Genomic DNA, 20,592 nt, shown 5'->3' with positions numbered 1-20,592 from the left:
CCTCTTGTGTCTTTCTTTCTGTCCTTTTATTTCTTCAGTTCTGCGTCACCTTCCCTTTGTGCAGACCTATTGCTGAGCTGGTCTCAGCACGGGCCAGTCTGCCCAGGCCAGTGGGGATGAGCTCCCCGTCATCTGGGGTGTGCAAGCAGACAAGGGGGTTTCCCGGCAGCGGCTGGAGCACAGCTGGGCCAAGGTGGCTTCCAGGACACGCCGGAGGCGGGTCACGGCCCGACCCCAGGGGGCCGAGAGCAGCCCCCGAGGCTGGCCTCCAGGTTTGGGCCATCAGCCGCGCCCTCCAGGTGAGGCGGGAGCCGGGCCTGGTCCGTGGGCGCTGCGCTTTTCCAGTGGCTTCTGCAGCCCCGCCCCACCCCACCCCACTCCCAGCCCAGACTCCGCTGGGGCAGCCGCTTCCGAGTGGCTCCCCCGGAGGGGGCCCCTCAGCAGCCACAAAGCAGGGGGCGTGTGTGTCGGAGTTGCGGACCAGAAGGTATCGGGAATGAAAGACAAAGAGAGATTGGGATCAGGGGATCTGCGAGCATTGAAGCCTCAAGCTCATCAGACAAGTTCATTAATCTCAGGGGCTTCTTTATATACCCCAAGCAATCGTGAGAACCAGCAACTATTCTAGCTAACTATTCCCATTACCTCATGGATAAGATAGTAACCAAAACTCACAATGTTCTATTATTTATTAAAACAAATATACTCATAAATCTTGTTGCCCAGGTTGTTCGTTCTATCAAGTCCTGGTTCCGCCGGAATGTTACATCTCCCTGAGAGATTAGTGACCTGCACGTGTATCTCTAGGGACAGCATGACCCAGTGGTCAGGGAGTAACTTGCTACTATGGAAACAGCATGCCTTTGTTTCCCACATTTCCCCCTTTTTGTTTTAGTCAGGGTGGCTGTGCCTGTCTTAGGTTGCCCTCCTCTGAGTCTTACCTGTCATTGGCTACCAGCCAAGCACTCTGACCATGAGAAACTATATCAGATTTTTTGCAAGTACCAAATGATTAGCTTGTCCCATCGCATCAACATGGTGCAGTCTTTGGCATACCTCTCGTCCCAGTCAAGCAACAACAATGAGCAACAAGATTAACACACAAAGTCCTATTCCTAATGCTGATAAAAAATGTTGAGACCTCCACCAATTTACTGGATAAAACTGATTGAAATGAGAAATCAAATCATTAAAGATATCCTTATCATCGGCTACATGAATTTGATTTTGAGACATTTCTAATATTTTTCTTTGTAATTCAATTATTTCCAAAGAGATATTATTTTTATGACCTAATAAATGATTCTCAATTTTCCCCCATTCTATATCAGATGAATTATAGGCAAGAAGAGTAACACAAAAGTTGTTTTCATTCCAATCACATTTCAATCCCCGTAAGTTTAAATTATACAATTGATCTCCAATATGCAAAACAGCTGATTCTAAATCATTAACTTGATTATTTAAAGCTACCACAGCAGTAGCAGCAGCTGTAATGATTTCAATCAGTCCCAAAATGCTTATAATAAGCAGTCCGATAAAGCATCTAGTCCTTTTCAAGAATTCTTGTACCATATGTAGCAATAATTGATTTTCAGGAGACGACTGCCAAATCCGCATCATTCTCACAGGTGTCCAGATGTTTTTTCATAGATCTGAGGGTGAGTTACAGCAGTCCATTATTTCTGTCTTGCTTTTAGTATTTGCAATCCGCCCCTGGATAGGGATGGCAGTCTTCAGAGCGACCAGACACTATTGGGTGAAATCTTTCACTTTTAGCAGGACCTCCTATGCTGCACACAATTGCTTTTTTATATTGTACTTTTGGCCTCCTTCCAAAATTGTGATTAAGACCCAAGGGGTACTTGTTTAGATTTACCTTTGCCATAAACTCCACCCAAAGCCAATATGGGTGCTTGCCGCATCCAATTCATAGGCTAAGTTAATGCCCACCATTTCCTTTCCTTTTATTATTATTTAAAGCAGCTTGCTGGAGGTTTTCCTACTTCTGTGAAGGACTTTTCTCAATTAATACATACAATGGTTTTAATATTTGAGCTAAATGAGGGATGAAAGATTTTTAGTATTTTAACAATATTACAAATTCTATTAACATGAGAAAAAATTGTTCTTTATTAATTATAGCAGAAAGTATAGTTTTATCTTACCCAACTAAACAACATTTAAGAATTTGATAGAGCAGCAGGGACTTTGCAGCCTGTCCCAATTGTTTGCCTAGTTTAGGCTCTTAAGATAAGATATTATTGTCTCTGATGTTTCTTTTAATTCAGGAGAGATGGTTGGGCTATGCCCATAGTCCTGAAAAGCACTGCAAAAGTCCATTGTTGGGTTTTCCACAGATAGAGGAATGCAGCCGGCTTGACTTGTCTAAGAAAACATTAAAGAAAGTCTTAGCAAGTTTTAAAACAAAATGATAGCAACACAGCTGGACATTAACTTCTTGTAACAAACTAGCAGTGTTTGGGATTGCTGCATACTGCAGTGTTGTTATTTTAAGCTATGATAAGAGGTTGTTTTTGTGACACATACTCTTTTACAATAATTAAAACCATAATTTCACATTGTACTTCTCTTTAATATTATGCTGAAATATTGGTAACTTTATACACTCTTAAGCATTCATAGGAAACTTTTACTCTTACAACTTTAATTAACAGGGGGTTAAAGGAAAGAAAACCTGTTAATTTTATAACACTTTTAAACACCTTCTGTTCAACTTATAACATATTAAATGAACTTAACTATTTTTTTTTAAGATTTATTTATTTAATTCCCCCCCTCCTCTGGTTGTCTGTTCTCTGTGTCCATCCACTGTGCCTTGTTTCTTTGTCCACTTCTGTTGTCGTCAGCGGCACGGGAAGTGTGGGCGGCGCCATTCCTGGGCAGGCTGCGCTTTCTTTGGTGCTGGGCGGCTCTCCTTACGGGGCGCACTCCTTGTGCGTGGGGCTCCCCTATGCGGGGGACACCCCTGCGTGGCAGGGCACTCCTTGCGCGCATCAGCACTGCACATGGGCCAGCTCCACACGGGTCAAGGAGGCCCGGGGCTTGAACCGCGGACCTCCCGTGTGGTAGACGGATGCCCTAACCACTGGGCCAAGTCCACTTCCCGAACTTAACTATTACTTTTATTTTTCTTTCAAGGTAAAGGAACAAATCTCCTATAATTAGTTTGGAAAATAAAAGGCTACTTTCAGGATTTGATTTTGGGAAAGCAGGTTTGAATGTTATGTTCTTTTAAAAGAGATAAGACTTTTCCTTCTTGGAACACTGAGGAAATGATGAGGTTAAAGCACAAGAAGCTATTTTGATAAAACAGACTTTCTTTGTATACTGATTATTCAGGATAAAAACTTTTACTAAAACAGACTAATGACTTGAGAGACTTTGAGAAGGAACAAAATTTTCACTTTGCATTAGTATGCTACTTGATACTAAACCTTTTAAAACTTTATAGACAGACCCATCAAATCTTATTTAACTTTAATCATAAAAATTTCTTTTCCACGAACCTTCTACACTTTCAGTATTCACCTAGGTTTTGTTCCACACTCTACTCTTCCCCAATAATCAATCATTTTATCTTCGGACAAAATCATCTCCTGTTTCCTTAATAATAAAATCACATTCCATATAGCCCACATACTAAGTTATCAGGCAAACTTCTTACAACATATAATACCATCAACACTAAACAAGCTTGTTAAAATAATAAACTTTTCTTCACTTTAAATATTTAGTAGCATGCAATATTAGAAACAGTCCCCTAGAAGCAAGTTGGCAGAGGAGGCTGGCTGCCGACAAGTTTTCCTGTTATAAAATTACCTTTTATTATTATTATTATTAATTCAGGTTTGTTTAATAATGACCTTTTGGAATTAGCCATTTAAACACTTTAATTTAAACAATGCTTCATAAAATTTCTTATAATTATTTATAACCATATAGACTATAATTATATTATTTTAAGACAAATTTTACCTTTACAGAACACATTTCTTTACTTAAAGTTACCCCAATACTTTCTATAACTTGCCATATGCATTTAAGTTCCAAGAGTTTATGAAAATTAGCCATCCTACTTCAGGACAAAACACACATTTTAGAAAAAACTTATTAAATTTCCGTCAGCATTCCCACAAACTTTTAACCTTCTTTAATATTCATTTAAGGGAAACGGACTTTGGCCCAGTGGTCAGGGCGTCCGTCTACCATATGGGAGGTCCGCGGTTCAAACCCCGGGCCTCCTTGACCCGTGTGGAGCTGGCCATGCACAGTGCTGATGCGCGCAAGGAGTGCCCTGCCACGCAGGGGTGTCCCCCGCATAGGGGAGCCCCACGCGCAAGGAGTGCCGTGCCACGCAAGGGTGTCCCCGCGTGGGGGAGCCCCACGCGCAAGGAGTGCGCCCGTGAGGAAAGCTGCCCAGCGTGAAAAGAAAGTGCAGCCTGCCCAGGAATGGCGCCGCCCACACTTCCCGTGCCGCTGACGACAACAGAAGCGGACAAAGAAACAAGACGCAGCAAATAGACACCAAGAACAGACAACCAGGGGAGGGGGGGAAAATAAATAAATAAATAAATCTTTTAAAAAAAATATATTCATTTAAGTTTTACATCCTTCATTTTATCCTGTGAAGAAAAATAAACTATTCATTTCAATCTAGGCAAGAACAACTTTTTATGAAAAGACTTATAGTAATTTTGTTAATCAAGACTTAGAGTTTTTATCATTGTAGAGATTTTATTAACATTTAAACTTAAGTATTAATATAAGCGCTTTTTTAATTTTTGGCCATTTGAATAGAGCTCTTTTTAAAATTTTTGTTAATTTATATTACCATCCAGAGATATCAAAATATACACTGACATTGAACGAACAGACAGACACAAAACAATTACAACACATTAACAGAAACATACAGTTTACAATTAACTCATAATTCTTACTTTCTTGGTATAGCTGTTTTTAAGTTCTCCGTTATAGCACATCTTAGATTTCACTTTTTAAGATTTCTTCTGGAATCCATGTTGCCTGTAACATGCAAGCTTGTGCTTGGAAACATTTTTATTAGTTATCAGCAATCAGTTAAGATAACTTGAGCAGCATAAATGTAGCTAAGCTCTTACTTAGCAGTTTAGACAGATGGTTAACACACATTCTTGGATTACTACTCTGTAAGGCTATATTGAGACTTGAAGTTCAGGAGTAAACTATTGATTGAAAACTGAAAATTCCTTTTTAAACCTTGATAAAAAATTTTGTACTCATTTTATTATCTTGGTTAAATAGGCCCAATCAGAATTAGCAGGGAAACAAAACAGAACACCAGTGTTGCCATGTTTACTGAGACTCCGACAGTATTTAAAAGAGTTTTTAGTGTCTGTGAATATTCTTCCAGACGTCCTGGTTGTTTACCCATCCCCTGATGCTAGTGGAAAACAAAATTAATTAAGATTCTTACCACTGTATTGTCAGACTCGAGTCACCTTTTGAAGGACGCCTCAACCTTTCGGGAAGGTTTCCAGTTTCCATGTTCCCAATACTGCCACGGAAGAATCTCTGCTGCAGTCACTGCTTCGGGGCCCACGTTGGGTGTCAGATGTTGGCGTCGCGGACCTGAAGGGCATCGGGAATGGAAGACAAAGAGCGATTGGGATCAGGGGATCTGAGAGCATTGAAGCCGCAAGCTCATCACAAGTTTATCAATCTCAGGGGCTTCTTTATATACCCCAAGCAATCGTGAGAACCAGCAACTATTCTAGCTAACTATTCCCATTACCTCATTCTTAATAACACAGTGGATAAGAGAGTAACCAAAACTCACAATGTTCCATTATGTTATTGAAACAAATATACTCATAAATCTTGTTGCCCGGGTTGTTCGTTCTATCAAGTCCTGGTTCCACTGGAATGTTACATCTCCCTGAGAGATTCGTGACCTGCACGTGCATCTCTAGGGACAGCATGACCAGTGGCTGGGGAGTAACCTGCTACTATGGAAACAACGTGCCTTTGTTTCCCACACGCGTGTGGCCCACGAGGAGGGGCCCCTCTGGCCAGGACCCCAGAGGCACAGGAGGCGACCCTGGCCCTCAAGCTCTAGGGTGGGCTTGGGCCGAGGACGGGGGCCCCGACGGTGGGTGGGGGCCTGGGCCACAGCCCCCCGCCTCTCTCGCCCCAGTTGCCCCAGCTGTAAAGGGGGTCGCACTAGAACCCGCCCCGGGGGACGGGGACGGACCCCACCGGCACCCAGAGCCCAGGCCTGCCCTCCTCGCCTCACTCGCCGCGCCCTGATCCCGGCCCTACTCTGACTCTGTCTTAGCATTTTTTTCTGTTTTATTCATTTTTGTTTTTTTGTTTTTTGTTTTTTGTCTTAGTGTTTATTTTTATTTTTCCTATGATCCCTTTTTTTAAATGTTACATTAAAAAATATTTTATGCCTCTCTACAATGGCGTTTACATTAAAAAAAACTTTATTTTTTAGAACAATTTTAGGTTTACAGATAAATTGAGCAGAAAGTAGAGTTCCCCTTTGCCCCATCCCACCCCACCTCCCGTTTCCCCCTCAGTTAACATCTTGCATTAGTGTGGAATGTTTGTTATGATACTATCACATCGTTACTAACTGAAGTGCATAGTTTACACCAGACTTCACGCTTTGTGTAGTACAGCTCTACGAGTTCTGGCAAATGTGTCACGTCCCACGTCCCCTTTGCATGCCACCCTCACCCCTCCCCTCCCTGAACCCCCCTGGCCGCCACTCACTTTTCTCCTGTCTGCAGTTTTGTCTCTTCCAGGTCATATAGGTGGAATCATGCAGGAGACAGTGTTTTTTTTAAAGATTTATTTGTATTTATTTCTCTCCCCCTTCCCCTCCCCCCCAGTTGTCTGCTCTCTGTGTCCATTCGCTGTGTGTTCTTCTGTGTCCTTTTGCATTCTTGGCAGTGGCATGGGGAATCTGTGTCTCTTTTTGTTGCATCTTCTTGCTGCGTCACCTCTCCGTGTGTGCAGCCCCACTCCTGGGCAGGCTGCACTTTTTTCGCATGGGGTGGCTCTCCTTATGGGGTGCACTCCTTGCACAGGGCTCCCCTACACCCTGCGTGGCACGGCACTCCTTGCGCACATCAGCACTGTGCATGGGCCAGCTCACCACATGGGCCAGGAGGCCCTGGGTTTGAACCCTGGACCTCCTAATTGGGCATCCTTTTATGTGGTCCTTTGCCATCTGTTTATCTGCTATGAGTTGTCTGCTCAGGTTTTTTACCTATTTTGTAATTGGATGTTTTTCCCTTCATTTTTGAGTTTTGAAATTTCTTTGTATGTTTGGAATACAAGTTATTAACATTTATCAAATATTTGCTTTACAAATATTTTTCCAGTCTGTGGCTTGTCAAGTGTCTTTCACAGAAGAAAAAAATGTTGTTTTAAGTCTAACTTATCCATTTTTTTCTTTCATGGATCATGCTTTTTACATTGTGAGATTTTTGCGTTAATTTTCAGGTTTTGAAATATTTCATTTTTTTAAACTTTGATGGCTGAGGCAAGCACCTCCCTCACCTTACCCTATCCTGGCCATACAAATAGGAAGTCTGTGTTTTTCCCTCTGAAATTTCAAGTGGAAATTGTTTTTGTTGCCATTCTTCTGATTTCAGCTTTACTTTTTTAAAAATGAAGTTTTACTTTTTATTTATTTATCTCCCCCTCCCCAGTTGTCTGCTCTCTGTGTCCATTTGCTGTGTGTTGTTCTGTGTCCATTTTCTATTGTCAGCAGCACCGGGATCTGTGTCTCCTTTCATTGCATCATCTTGCTGCGTCAGCTCTCCGTGTGTGCAGCACCACTCCAGGGCAGGCTGCACTTTCTTTCGCACTGGGCGGCTCTCCTTATGGGGTGCACTCCCTGCGCGTGGGGCTCCCCTATGTGGGGGACACCCCTGCATGGCAGGGCACTCCTTGCGTGCATCAGCATTACGCATGGGCCAGCCCATCACACGGTCCAGGAGGCCCGGGGTTCGAACCCTGGACCTCCCGTGTGATAGGAGGATGCCACATCCGTTGGGCCAAATCTGCTTCCCTAAAGTTTTACTTTCAGAGCAGTGTTAGAAAAATTGTGAAGATAGTACAGAGAGTTCCCACATACACCCCCCCCCCCCCAGAGTTCCAGTTTCTGATATCTTACATTTGGGTGGTGATTTTGCTATAGTGAATGATCCTATACTGATGTTATTAACTGAAACCAATTGTGGAAATATGGCCGGAGGTTAAAATACTTCCCTGACACCTGTGGCAACTGCTGCCATGTGTCACATTAACTTTACACATCCTGGAACTGTGAACTTGCAGCTTGTGTCTGCCTATGGGGTTTGGGCCTGTGTGCCCTTTCCTTATGCTACTGTGGCAGGAACTGTTAACATCACAAAGGAAAATGGGTACTGGCCCCTTGGGCTAATGACACTCATAGTCATAACCCGCAAAAGAATTTGGGGGAGATATTTCTTGGAATTGCCTCTATGTATGAATAGCTGGGAAATATAAATAAGACAGGACACTATTTGACCCTTAAACATATCATTTTAGAGCTTGTGTTAGAGATCCGTTTGCTTTCATAACTGGTAAGATAACTATTAAGAATGACTCAGTTTTATGAAAATGGTGCCGTGTATACATGTTTATCAGAAAGTGTGTTGCAGGATGGAGAAACAATAGCAATGGCCAGAAGAAAAGAAGGCATCTTGATACCCGTGAGAATGAGGCAGATTTGGCAGTCGTCTCCTGAATGTCAGTTATTGCTACATATGGCACAAGAATTCTTGAAATGGACTAGACGCTTTACTAGACTACGTATTATAAGCATTTTGGGACTGATTGGAATCATCACAGCCGCTGCTACTGCAGCAATAGCTTTACATGAAGGTACAAACACAATAATATGTACATGATTGGCATAAAAATGCTAGTGATCTGTGGCAAAGTCAAGAGCATATAGATGAGCAGTTAAATAATTGACTTGATTTGGAATCAGCTGTGTTACATATTGGAGATCAATTGTATAATTTAAGTTTGCTATGGGGGTTGAGGTGTGATTGGAATGAAAGTAATTTCTGTATAACTCCGCTTCCATATAATTCATCAGATACAGTATGGAACATATTAAGAATCATTTATTAGGCCATATAAGTAATATCTCTCTGGAAATAGCTGAATTACAAAGGAAAATATTAGAGATGTCTCATAATCAAAATCATGTACCAAATGATAAGGATATTTTCTGATATGATTTCACATATTACAAAATTTAACCCAATTAATTGGTGGAAATCACAGCATTTCCTGTCAGCTTTAGGAATAGGGCTAATCATATTTGTTCTGTTGCTCATGATTTTCGCCTACACCGTACAGTGCTTTAGAAGAAAACTGCAAAGCGTTAACAGCCATGGGACGAGCTGATAATTTGGTGCTAATGAAAGCACTGCAATAATTTCCCCTAGACAAAGAGCTTGGTCAGTAGCCAATGATGGGTAAGACTCTCAGAGGAGGGCAACCTAAGACAGGCACGGCCACCCTGACTAAAACGGAAAGGGGGAAATGTGGGAAACTGAGGCACAGTGGTCTCGCAAGGAGAGACATGCTGTCTCCATGGCTATGCTTGCAACATAAGGAATGCAACGGTTGAATGCTTGATGGCTATCAGGATGGTGCCACAGGCAGAGATAAAAATGAGCACATGTATTTTATAGTAAATAGAACACTTAGACTTTGCACCTTGAGATGATTTTTTAAAATTCCTTAGATGAGGAGTAATGGTACTAGCTAACTGCATGTTGCCACTTGTTCTCACATAAACTGGGGTATATAGAGAGCCCCTTGTAAACAATAAAGTTGTCTGATGAGTCTCTACTCGCAGATCCCGATCCCAGCTCTCTCCCTCTCTTTCTCGTTTCATTCTCCTTTTTCTCTTTCTTTCATTCCCGATACCCTTGAGGCCGACATTCCCACAACCATTTCCTCCGTTTTTCTGCCTGGGACCAGGTGACCCTCAGTCAGGCATCTCCTCAGGCTCCACCGGGCTGTGACAGGCTTCAGACTTTCCTTGCTTCTGGTAACCTGTCAGTTTTGAGGACTGCTGGTCAGGCGTTTTGTGGGGTGCACTTCGGTTGGAATTTGTCTGATGTCCTTCTTGTGGTCAGACTGGAATGACGGGGTTTGGCGAGAAGACCCCGGGGTGAGGGGCTCTCAGCATCCCACCTCAGGGGCGCCTCCTGCCAACACTGACAGCGGTCCCCCAGCTGGGCACGGCCTCAGGCCTCCCCCTTCCCACACTGTCCTCCTCAGGAGTCACGATGCTGCCCCCACTTCAGGGACGGCAGTTGTGCTCCTCCCTGGGAAGAGCATGCGCCACCCAGAATACCCAGAATTCTGCACCGGAGACTCAGTTCCTCTTCTCCCCACATATTTACTTACTCTACTCCTTATTCGCACCATAGATTTGTATCACGGACTCCTGGGTATTTATTTCATACTTTAGGATATAATCCAATCCTATTTATTTTCTTTGGCTCCTGTTAAGTTTCTTCACACTGAATTCCACAAAGATGTCCCTGACGGTCCCCTGTAGGTCAGTGGAAACCGAGTGCTCCTTCTGGATGGGTTGAGACAGGAGCTGGCAGGGATCCGCACGGGCTCTTAAACAGGGCTCTGTGAGCTTGAGGAGAAATCCAAAAACGTTTTGGGGACGTTTTGATACAGGTGTGATATTTTATTAAATAATACACAATATAGTGTGAACTGAGGGGTCCCGTGTCGTTCACCTGACTGGCAAAGGAATCTGAGGAACAAAAAAAGTTAAGAACCCCTGGATTAGAGGCATGGAGCGCGCATCCAGAGGATTTTCCTTTTTATGGTTAATATTGAGGGGACATTAAATTTAAGCTTTTTTTTTTTAAGGAGATAACGAGCCACCATAATCGTTTGTGTCCCTCGAACTGCACGTGCATTGAGCTGGCTGCGAGCACACGGCGTCTTGATACAGAGGCATTGCCAGCTCGCACCCTGGGCCGAGAAGGCACCCCCAGGCTTGCGGGAGGTGCTGGGCCGGGCCCCGGGGGTCGGCTTTCGGGGCCGGGGCGCAGCTCCTGCTCCTGGGGGTGGAGGAGCCTGAGCCGCTGCTGCAAACCCTGCGGGGCCCGGCGGGAGCCGGGCGAGGGCAGGGGCGGCCCGGGGCGGCGCAGGAGCAGGCGTGGGGCCGGCTGGGCCCCGACGCGCGGCCTCCCGGCCCGAGCCCGTGTTAAGGAGGTGCGAGTCCGGCCGGGGGCGCGACCCCCGCCTCGGGCGCGGCGTCCGGGCTTGGAGCAGCTCGCACGCGCTGTACAACCGTTCGCCAACGTCACAGCCGCGCTTAGCGCTCGGCTCGCGCGAGAAAGCAGGCGGCGGCGCGGCCCCGACACCGCCCACCGCGTCCACGAGGAGCTCCCCGGGTCGAAGCCGCCCCGCCTCCTCGCCTCCCGCACCGCCCCTCCGGGCGCAGACCCGCCGCCACGCAAAACGCCGGCGACGCGCGGCGCAAGGGCTTCTGGGGGATGTGGCCCTGCAGGCAAAGAGCACGGCCTTGGGCGCCGTGATGTGACGACACTTCCGGCGGAAATACGACGCGAAGGGCGAGCGCCGCTTTCCGCACACGCCGGCGGGCGTGCCCGCTGAGCGCATGGACGGCGTGGCTCCGCCTCCCCCACGTGATTGGCCGGCGGCTCCCGGGCATGCGCACTCGGCGCCGCCGCGCTCGCGGGGCAGCCTGGGAGCTGTAGTTCCGCCTCCCGCCGCGGCTGGACCATGGAGCCGGGGCCCGCGGCCGACGCGGCGCCGCTGGCCGGCCTGGCCTGGTCGTCGGCCTCGGCGCCGCCCCCGCGGGGCTACAGCGCGGTGAGCGGCGGGGGGTCGGGCGGGGGCGGCCGCGCCCGGGGCCCGTGCTGACCCGGCCCGCCCGCAGATCCCCTGCACCGTCGAGGGCGCGCCCGCCAGCTTCGGCAAGAGCTTCGCGCAGAGGCCGGGCCACTTCCTGTGCCTGAGCGCGCTGGGCGGCCTGGAGGTAGGGGCGCCGCCCCCCGCCGCCCCCGCCCGCGGACCCCGCCCCGCGGACCCCCCCCCGCCCCGCGACCCCCCGCCCCGCGACCCCTGCCCCGCGGACCCCCCGGCCCCGCGGACCCCCCGACCCCCGGACCCCCGCCCCGCGGACCCCCAGACCCCGCCCGCGGACCCCCAGACCCCGCCCGCGGACCCCGCCCCGCGGACCCCCAGGCCCCGCCCCGCGGAACCCCAGACCCCGCCCGCGACCCCCGCCCCGCGGACCCCCCGACCCCGCCCCGCGGACCCCCCCGCCCCGCGGACCCCGCCCCGCGACCCCCGCCCCGCGGACCCCCCCGCCCCGCGGACCCCCCCGCCCCGCGGACCCCCCGACCCCGCCCCGCGGACCCCCCCGCCCCGCGGACCCCCCCGCCCCGCGGACCCCGCCCCGCGGACCCCCCCGCCCCGCGACCTCCCGCCCCGCGGACCCCGCCCCGCGGACCCCCGACCCCCGGACCCCCGCCCCGCGGAACCCCCGCCCCGCGGACCCCGCCCCGCGGACCCCCCCGCCCCGCGACCCCCGCCCCGCTGACCCCTCCCCCCAGACCCCCCGCCCCGCCGGACCCCCCCACGCGCGGACCCCCCGCCCCGCGGAACCCCCCCGCCCCCGCGGACCCCCTCGCCCCGCGGACCCCCCCGCCCCAGACCCCCGCCCCCGCGGACTCCCGTCCCCCCCCCCCCGCCGGCCCCGCCCCCCGGCCCCCGCGGACCGCCGGCCCCGCCCCCGCCCCGCAGACCCCCGCGCCGCAGACCCCGCCCTGCGGAACCCCCCGCCCCTGCACCGCAGACCCCCGCCCCCGCGGACCCCCCCGCCCCGCCGGACCCCGCCCCGCCAGACCCCCCGCCCCCGCGGATCCCCCCCCGCCCCCTCGGACCCCCCCCCCCCCGCTGATCCCGCCCCGCGGCCTCCCAGCCCCGCTTCTCCCCCGGCCCCCGGCCTCCCCGGCGCCCCTGCCTTGCGGACCCCCACCCTGCGGCCTCCCCGGCCCCGCCCTGCCCCGTGGCCCCCCCCTCCCCGGGGTCCCTCCCCCCGGGGTTCCCCCCGTCCCGCCGCCGCAGGTGACCCTCGTTGTGCCCGCAGGACCCCCAGGAGAAGGTCGTGGCCGACATCCAGGTCTTGCTGGACAAGAGCCCGCTCCCGCCGGGCTTCTCCCCGGTGACCGACCCGCTGGACCCCAGTAAGGCCCCGGGCCTCGCCGCCTGCCCCCGGAGCCCCCGGAGCCCCCCCGCCGCCTCTCGGCCCGCCCTCCCGCCGGGCTCAACCCGCGCCCCCTCCCTGGGCCTCGCAGCGCAGCCCCGGCCGCGCTCGGCGACTCCGCGCTGCTCCTGGACCGCGGCCTCGTCTGTCCGGTTTCAGGGCTGCGCTGTTGGTGCAGGAGTTGGCACACGTTTTCTGTAAAGGGCCAGGGAGCGTGCGCCTTAGGTCTTGTGGAGTTGGACAGTCTCTTGGGTGTTCTCTTTGGGATTATTTTTTACGAGGCTTCACAAAGGTAAAAGCCCTTCCTAGCTCCCGGGCTGTACGAGGACAGGCCCCGGGTCAGGTTTGGCTCTAGGCTGTGGGTGGTAGTGTGCCTGGAATTGGAGGGCAGGTCTGGGCAGGGCCAGGAGGGGCGGGCGCCCAGCTCTGCATGCACCGTCCCCCTCAGGCCCTCCGTGTCCTCAGACATGAGCCCCAGCGGCTCCGGTGGCTCTACAGGACCCTCCCAGGGCCCTGCCATCCAGGGTCTCGTCCGTCCCCCCAGCAGCTGCTCTTCCTCCGCCCCCACACCTCCCTTCTCTCGCTTCCCTGCCCCCCACCCCAGAGGTCTCTGTGTCTAAGAAGAAACGCCTGTGCGTGAAGCTGGTCCCCCTGGGTGCCGCGGACACGGCCGTTTTCGACGTCCGCCTGAGCGGGAAGACCAAGACGGTGCCGGGGTACCTGCGAGTGGGGTACGGCCGCCCGCCTCCCTCCCTGCCCTTCGGCTCTGGGCTCCCCCGAGGCCGCCTCTCCGTGCCTTGGTTTCTGCACCTGAAAACGGGGCGGCTGTAGTCCTGTGGGCCGTGCGGGGCCACCCGGGCGGGCGTCTAGAGGCGCCTAGCAGCGTCAGCTAGTGCTGGCTCAGGCTGTGCGTCGGGTGCCAGAGCCAGGCCCCCAGGGGCCCAGGTCCCTCCCGACGGGGCTCCCAGGCTGCAACCGCCTTCCTGCCCCTCCAGGCTGCGCCCCAGCCCCCCCCCCCCTTTCCGCCCTCCAGGGACATCGGGGGCGTCTCCATCTGGTGCCGGAAGGCACAGGTCCCGAGGCCGACGCCCAAGCCCCAGGGGCTCAGCGGGGACCTGCGGGGCCTCTCCCTGGGGCCTCCGGACCAGCCCAGGTGAGCCCCGCAGGGCCGGGCAGGGCCGGGCAGGGCCGCTGGGGGCTCGGCCTGACCTGCCCCTCCCCAGCAGGAGCGGCCGCCCGGAGCGGACACTGTCCAGGCTGGGCTCGCGGGCGTCCACGCTGCGGAGGAGCGACTCCATCTACGAGGCCTCCAGCCTCTACGGCATCTCGGGTGAGCGCAGAGTGGGACACCAAGGCCCTGCCCGCTGCTGGGGGGGGGGGTCCGCGCCAGCGGGCGGCCAGCGGGCCTCGAGCGCCCGCCTGAGCTCTGCCTGTGCCCTCCTCAGCCATGGACGGGGTTCCCTTCACACTGCACCCCCGATTCGAGGGCAAGAGCTGCAGCCCCCTGGTGAGTGGGTCTCCAGCCGCCTGCCCCCTCGCCCGGGAGCTGTCCCTCTGCTCCCCAGTCGGGGGCCAGCGGGTGGGCCTAGGGTCCCCCACCCACAGCCGGGGCACAAAGACGGGGCACATTGCGGAGCTGGGAGGGGCGGCGGGAGATGGGCGAGGCCCAGGGTGGGGAGGCGAGGGGGATGGGTGAGCCCCGGGGTGGGGGGCGAGGGGGATGGGCGAGCCCTGGGGTGGGGGGGCGAGGGGGAAGGGCGAGCCCCGGGGTGCGGCTCAGTGCTGCAGAGCCGGGAGGGGCGGCGGGAGATGGGCGAGCCCCGGAGTAGAGGGGGCATGGGGACGGGCGAGCCCCGGGGTGGGGGGGGCGAGGGGGACGGGCTAGCCCCGGGGTGGGGGGGGCAAGGGGACGGGTGAGACCCGGAGTAGGGGGGGCGTGGGGGCCGTGGGGGACCGGCGAGCCCCGGGGTGGGGAGGCGTAGGGGACGGGCGAGCCCGGGGTGAGGGGCTTGGGGGACGGGCGAGCCCCAGGGTCGGGGGGGTGGCGGGAGACGGGCGAGCCCCGGAGTAGGGGGGGTGTGGGGGACTGGCGAGCCCCGGGGTGGGGGGGCGAGGGGACGGCCGAGCCCGGGGTGCCGCTCAGTGCTGCCCCCCCCCGCAGGCCTCCGCCTTCGCTGACCTGACCATCAAGTCTCTGGCGGACATCGAGGAGGAGGTGGGTGCAGGGTGGGGGGCCGGGACCCCGGGCTGCAGCCGCCTCCGCCCCAGGCGCCCGCCAGCCGCAGCGCCCCTGACCCGCCCCTCCGCGCCCCCCAGTACAACTACGGCTTCGTGGTGGAGAAGACGGCCGCCGCCCGCCTGCCGCCCAGCATCGCGTAGCCGGAGCGGCTCCCCGCTCCCCGCCGGCGGCGCCCCAGCTCAGCGGCTGGAGGGCCGGGGTCCCTGCGCCGACCCCGCGGGCTCCGCGGCAGCCAGCGCCCCCCGCGCCTCGCCCTGCGCTCTGCCCGCCCGGGGCCGGGCCTCCTGGCAATAAAGCTCTCGGGTCCTGACCCCACGGCTCCCGGGCTTCGCTCACCGGGCGCTGAGGCCCCGCGTGCCGCAGCGAGAGGGCGCGGCCTGGAGCCCCCTGTGGGCTCCGCCTTGGGGGGCGGGGCCAAGGCTGAGAAGACCCCCGCCCCACGGTGGGGGGGGACACGAGCCCCCGGGCATCACCCGGGTCCGTGGGGTCCGTGGGGTCCGTGGGGTCCGTGGGGAGAGGCGAGGATCTGACCTGGGGTCCTGGGGGGGCAGGGGGCATGACCAGGGGACTTGGGGGGCAGGGGTATGATGGGGGCACCCTGGGGGGGCAGGGGAGGGGCCTGGGGGAACAGGGGTGGGGGTTCCTGGGGGAGCAGGGGCGTGAATTGGGGGTGCCCTGGGGCGCAGGGGTGTGGCCCGGGGGGCCTGGGGGCAGCGGCCTGGCAGGGGTGGGAGGGCAGGGATGTGACCTGGGGGGCTGGGGGTGGCGGGGGCGTGACCCGGGCATCTGGGGAGAGGCACAGATCTGACCGGGGGGCCTGAGCCGGGGCTCTGGGGTGATGATGCCCCCCCGAGGTTTGCAGGGAACAGTGTTCTCCTGAGGCGTGGGGGAGACCTGGCCCCTCGGGTTCTCGGGCACCCCAGACTTGGCTCCTGAGCCCCGGGCCCCTCGGCGAGACTCGCTTGTAAACGGGCTTCTTCAAGGTCCCCTGGGGGCCTCGCTGGGTGGAGGTTTGGGGGCGTCGCTGGAAGCAGGAGACCTGCCAGGCCACCCCGCTGGGGGGGGGGGTCCTCGGGCGCAAGGCCCGGCCTGCGATGCTGCCAGGTGGCCCAGGCGAGCCGTGTCCCCGCGGTCCCCGCGTCCTCCCCACCCCAACCCGCCCAGCCTGGCGCCGGCACGGAACCCGACGCGGCAGGAAACAAAGGCCGCTTGTCTCTCGGTGTCTGTTCCCTGCCCCAGAGCCGGCCGCGGTGGCTTCCCGGGCAGCTGCCACGTGACCGGGGCGCAGGCCAGCCGTGGCCGCCGGACGCTCCTCACCGCTGCAGAGTCCGGCCCTCGGCCCCAGGCCCGGGCGGGCTGGGCGGCTACCTGCCGAGCTCAGGCCGAGCTGGCGCGTCGCGGCCTGCGCAGGACGGCCTGGGCCTCAGGCAGCCCCGGCCCTCGTTCCACGACGTGGCCGGCCCCAGCTGCTGGCCAGAGTACCCTCTGCCTCGGTTTCCTGTCTTCCACCTGAGGCTGAGACCGTGCTGGCTTCTATTAATAAAGGAGAGCGGCCGCCACATTGGTGCTGCAGAGAGAGGACCCTTTTCCAAGAAGGACTCAGGACAAAAAGGTGACCCGCGGGGCCGGTCGGAACGGCTGACTTGCCTCCCACGCGAGTTTCCCTTCGCGGCCCGCCGGGCGCTCCCGCTTTCTGAGGAGACGCTGCTCGGTTCTTGAGTCACTCGATGATGCTGTGAGACCCTGGGCTGCATGCCTCTCTGTCATCTGGATGACGTACGCCATGTGTGACACGTGTCCAGGAACCGAGGGCGCCCTGTGGCCAAAGCCAACGAGAAGCCGAGGCCTTGGGCCCAGCAGCCTGCAGGGAGCTGAGCCCCCCAACGCCATGGACCCTGCAAGTGGCCGCTGGCTCGGCCACGTGAGCGCGCTGGGGCAAGCACCCACCCAGCGGCCCCGATCCCTGGCCCACGGAAACCGATAGTGACGTGTGTGGTTTGAAGCTGCTAAAATTCAGGCGATTTGTTATGCAGCAATTGCTGACTGATAGATGAAAAGGACACCAAAATCAGGGAAAGAAAACGGGCTTGGTGACGGGGCGTTTACTTGGTCCCTGCTGTTTGCCCTCCCACATCTTGGGTCTTCTGAGCTGTGCTCTGAGGGTTTGTGAAGTCTTTCCTGAATTCATATTTTTCCCAAAATATATTTTTGTTTAAAAATATTTTCCCTGACTATAAATAGCCCTTTAAAGTCCTCTCTACCCCCAGCGGTGTTGCCATCCCCGTCAGCGGGCAGAGAAAACGGCCCAGATCCGCCTTTCTTACCAGACCCAAGAATCCCGGCTGGAGGGTGTTCAGAAGCTGCTTCCCGAGGAGATGGCCTCGGGGCCGGACGCCTCAGAGCAGCCCGATGGCCTCCAGGGCGGCCCAACGCCTCCGAGCAGCCCGATGGCCTCCAGGGCGGCCCGACAGCCTCCAAGCAGCCCGATGGCCTTCAGGGCGGCCCGACAGCCTCCGAGCGGCCCCACGGCCTCCGGGGCGGCCCGACAGCCTCCGAGCAGCCCCACGGCCTCCAGGGCGGCCCGACGCCTCCGAGCAGCCCGATGGCCTCCAGGGCGGCCCGACGCCTCCGAGCGGCCCCACGGCCTCCGGGGCGGCCCGACAGCCTCTGAGCGGCCCGATGGCCTCCAGGGCGGCCCGACGCCTCCGAGCAGCCCCACGGCCTCCGGGGCGGCCCGACAGCCTCCGAGCGGCCCCACGGCCTCCGGGGCGGCGCCCGCCCTCCCACTGTCCAGCTCGGACACGCCTCCGTGCCCCACTCTCCAGGGTCGTGGGAGTCGGGGGAATCCTAGGCGTGACAACACCTCGGTTAACAGGTGTGGGGGGCAGTGCTCAGCACGCAGTGGGCACCCCAAAAGCAGCCCTGCTCGACCCCAAGCCGTAGTCAAGTGCCTCAATATCCGCCTCACGCCTGCTGTTGCGAAAAGGCAGCACGTCCCCTCGTCTTCCCCACTCCCCTCTGCCGGACGAGGGCTGCTCACGGCAAACGCGCGCGGCGCTGCCTGGAGCTGCCCCCACTGCAGAGTGCCCGGGGCACCGCAGGCGACGCTGGAGCGGAGGCTCGGCTCCCCGCGGCGCACGTGCCACGTTCCCGAGAACCAGCTCCCTCGGTGGGGCCACCCGGCTCCCCGGGGCCGGCTCGTCAGCCGGGCGCGCCCCCCGCTGCTCTGCCCTGGTGTCTCCGGCCCAGCGCCCGTGGGGACCCGCTGGCCGCCTTCTAGATGGATCACCGGCTGCCAGTGGCCTCGGGGTCTGTTTCTGGGGGCGCCAGCCCACCACGCACGCCTGAAACGCACCGGGCGCCGGCACACGCTCCAGTCCCTCCTGACGTGGTGTGTGGGGTTAGTTTTACCAAGAAGGAAACCGAGGCGCAGGCTGGACGTGCGCTGGGCCGGGACACCCTGCGCGGGGCTCCCAGGTCCCGGCCACGCGTCTCCGAGCCGGGAGCCGCCTGAGTGGCTCCAGCCCAGGGCCTGCCCGTCCTCCGAGCGTGGGCGAGACGCGGCTCCTGCACTTGCAGGGCGGCCGCAGGGCCGGGGCCGGCCAGGCTGGGCAGCTCCCGGTCGGGGCCGCGGCGGTGGGGGTCCCCGGGGCCGGAGGGGGCGGGCTGGGGGAGGCCAGGGAACTGGAGGCGCAGCTGCCCGCACTCTCGGGGACAGCCCCCCAAAACCGTTTTCACGCCACGAAAAGGCACCTGTTTTAGAGTGTCCCTTCACAGTGTGTGTCACGCCCTCGTCCAGCTCCTCAGCAGCTTCGTTTCGGAGACCCCAGCCCCACCCGCGGTCGCCCCCAACCCGGGAGCCGCACCTGCCCCGCGGCTTCCCCCGACCCGGCCACAGCGCGCCAGCCCCCTCGCCACGACGCCCCCAGGCTCTGCCGCGGCGGGGCCGCTGCCGCCCCTCGTCCGTCCAGGGACACGGGCGTCTGTCCCCCTGCCGGCGCTCGGGGCGGCGCTGCGCGGGCGCCGGGTCCTCAACCCCGCGGCCCGGGCCAGGCCCTGGGGGCTCCCGTCCCCTGACCGGGCCTGCCGCGTTCCAGAGAGTTCTCCGAGGAGGCGCCCCTGCCCCGGGGCTCCAGGCGCGGGGCCAGGGGCGGATCAGCCCCCCACCCCCCACTCCCGGCTGCCCGGCGGAGCCCCCAGAGCCGGGCCCGAGACCCACAGCGGCTTCTCCCTTCGCCCCGCCCCGCGGCCAGGGAGACAAGGCTGGGGGGTCTGCGCGGCCCCTGGGCGGGGGTGCAGCTCCGGCGGGCGGCCGGGGGCTGCGGGGGTCAGCCACGTCGCCGCTCAGGTGGGGCCTGGGACCCCCGCCCCGGGCCGGCACCGCCCTGCGCCTCTGCCCGTCGGCGGGTCCCGGCCGCACTCGAGCCCCTGGGGGAGCCGCGGCCCCTCCCCGGCCCCGAAGGGGGCTGGGGGCGCGCAGGGCGGGGGCTGGGGGCGCGCGGGGCGGGGGCGGGGCAGGGGCGCGTCCCGCGGGGGGTGCATCTGTCCCCCGACTCCTGCCAACCCCTCCCCCGGGCCCACCCACGGCCTGGCCGGCCTCGGGCGCCCCCCATGCGCGTCTGGACACCCGGCAAGTGACGCGGCGACACGGGACAGCGCGAGTTTTATTTGCAGGCGGAGCACGGGTCTCCGCGCATCCCCAGACCGTCACCCGCCTTGACCCAAAGGCAGCCGGGCCTTCCCCCCACCTGCCAGGCGGGGAAACCGAGGCACGGGGCCCGCGGCCAGCAGGCGCACACGGGGCTCGGGCTCACAGCCCGGAGGGCGCCACCGCTCCCACTGCCTGGAGCCGGCGCGCGGCCTGGGGCTACTGGACGGGGACCAAATCCTGGCTCTGACCATCAGGACGGGCTGGGGGGCCCCGGCGAGCCGCTGCCCCCCTCAGCGCCTCAGGGTCCTCATCTGCAAAATGGACGGAGGCATTCAGAGACCCGCCGCCCCAGCCCACCCCCCCTCTGTCAGA

General features: G+C 58.0%; 1 protein-coding gene across 2 annotated transcripts; it reads left to right on the top strand.

The window, feature by feature from the left end:
* Positions 1–11,808: 11,808 nt before the first annotated feature.
* MVB12A (multivesicular body subunit 12A) lies at positions 11,809–17,790 on the top strand. 2 transcript variants are annotated; one of them, XM_058292774.2, is made up of 9 exons: positions 11,809–11,931; positions 11,999–12,097; positions 13,214–13,310; positions 13,935–14,061; positions 14,364–14,483; positions 14,557–14,660; positions 14,776–14,837; positions 15,492–15,545; positions 15,647–17,790. In XM_058292774.2, the coding sequence occupies exons 1-9, from the start codon at positions 11,842–11,844 to the stop codon at positions 15,707–15,709; spliced, it is 816 nt and encodes a 271-aa protein (XP_058148757.1). In that variant the 5' UTR covers positions 11,809–11,841; the 3' UTR covers positions 15,710–17,790. The 2 variants fall into 2 exon arrangements, with proteins under 2 accessions (XP_058148757.1, XP_058148756.1); XM_058292773.2 differs by having other exon boundaries at positions 14,554–14,660.
* The last annotated feature ends 2,802 nt before the right edge of the window (positions 17,791–20,592 follow it).

This window comes from Dasypus novemcinctus, unplaced genomic scaffold, assembly GCF_030445035.2.
Source record: "Dasypus novemcinctus isolate mDasNov1 unplaced genomic scaffold, mDasNov1.1.hap2 scaffold_289, whole genome shotgun sequence".
NCBI lineage: Eukaryota > Metazoa > Chordata > Mammalia > Cingulata > Dasypodidae > Dasypus > Dasypus novemcinctus.
This window is presented reverse-complemented; position numbering and strand designations above follow the sequence as displayed.

Bases quoted from the DNA above. Each gene is read 5' to 3' on its own strand.
- MVB12A (XM_058292773.2), top strand. From the start codon at position 11,842: ATGGAGCCGGGGCCCGCGGCCGACGCGGCGCCGCTGGCCGGCCTGGCC. The intron at 14,062-14,363 runs GTACGGCCGCCC...TCCGCCCTCCAG, and splicing joins CCGGGGTACCTGCGAGTGGG to GGACATCGGGGGCGTCTCCA. The intron at 14,661-14,775 runs GTGAGCGCAGAG...TGCCCTCCTCAG, and splicing joins CAGCCTCTACGGCATCTCGG to CCATGGACGGGGTTCCCTTC.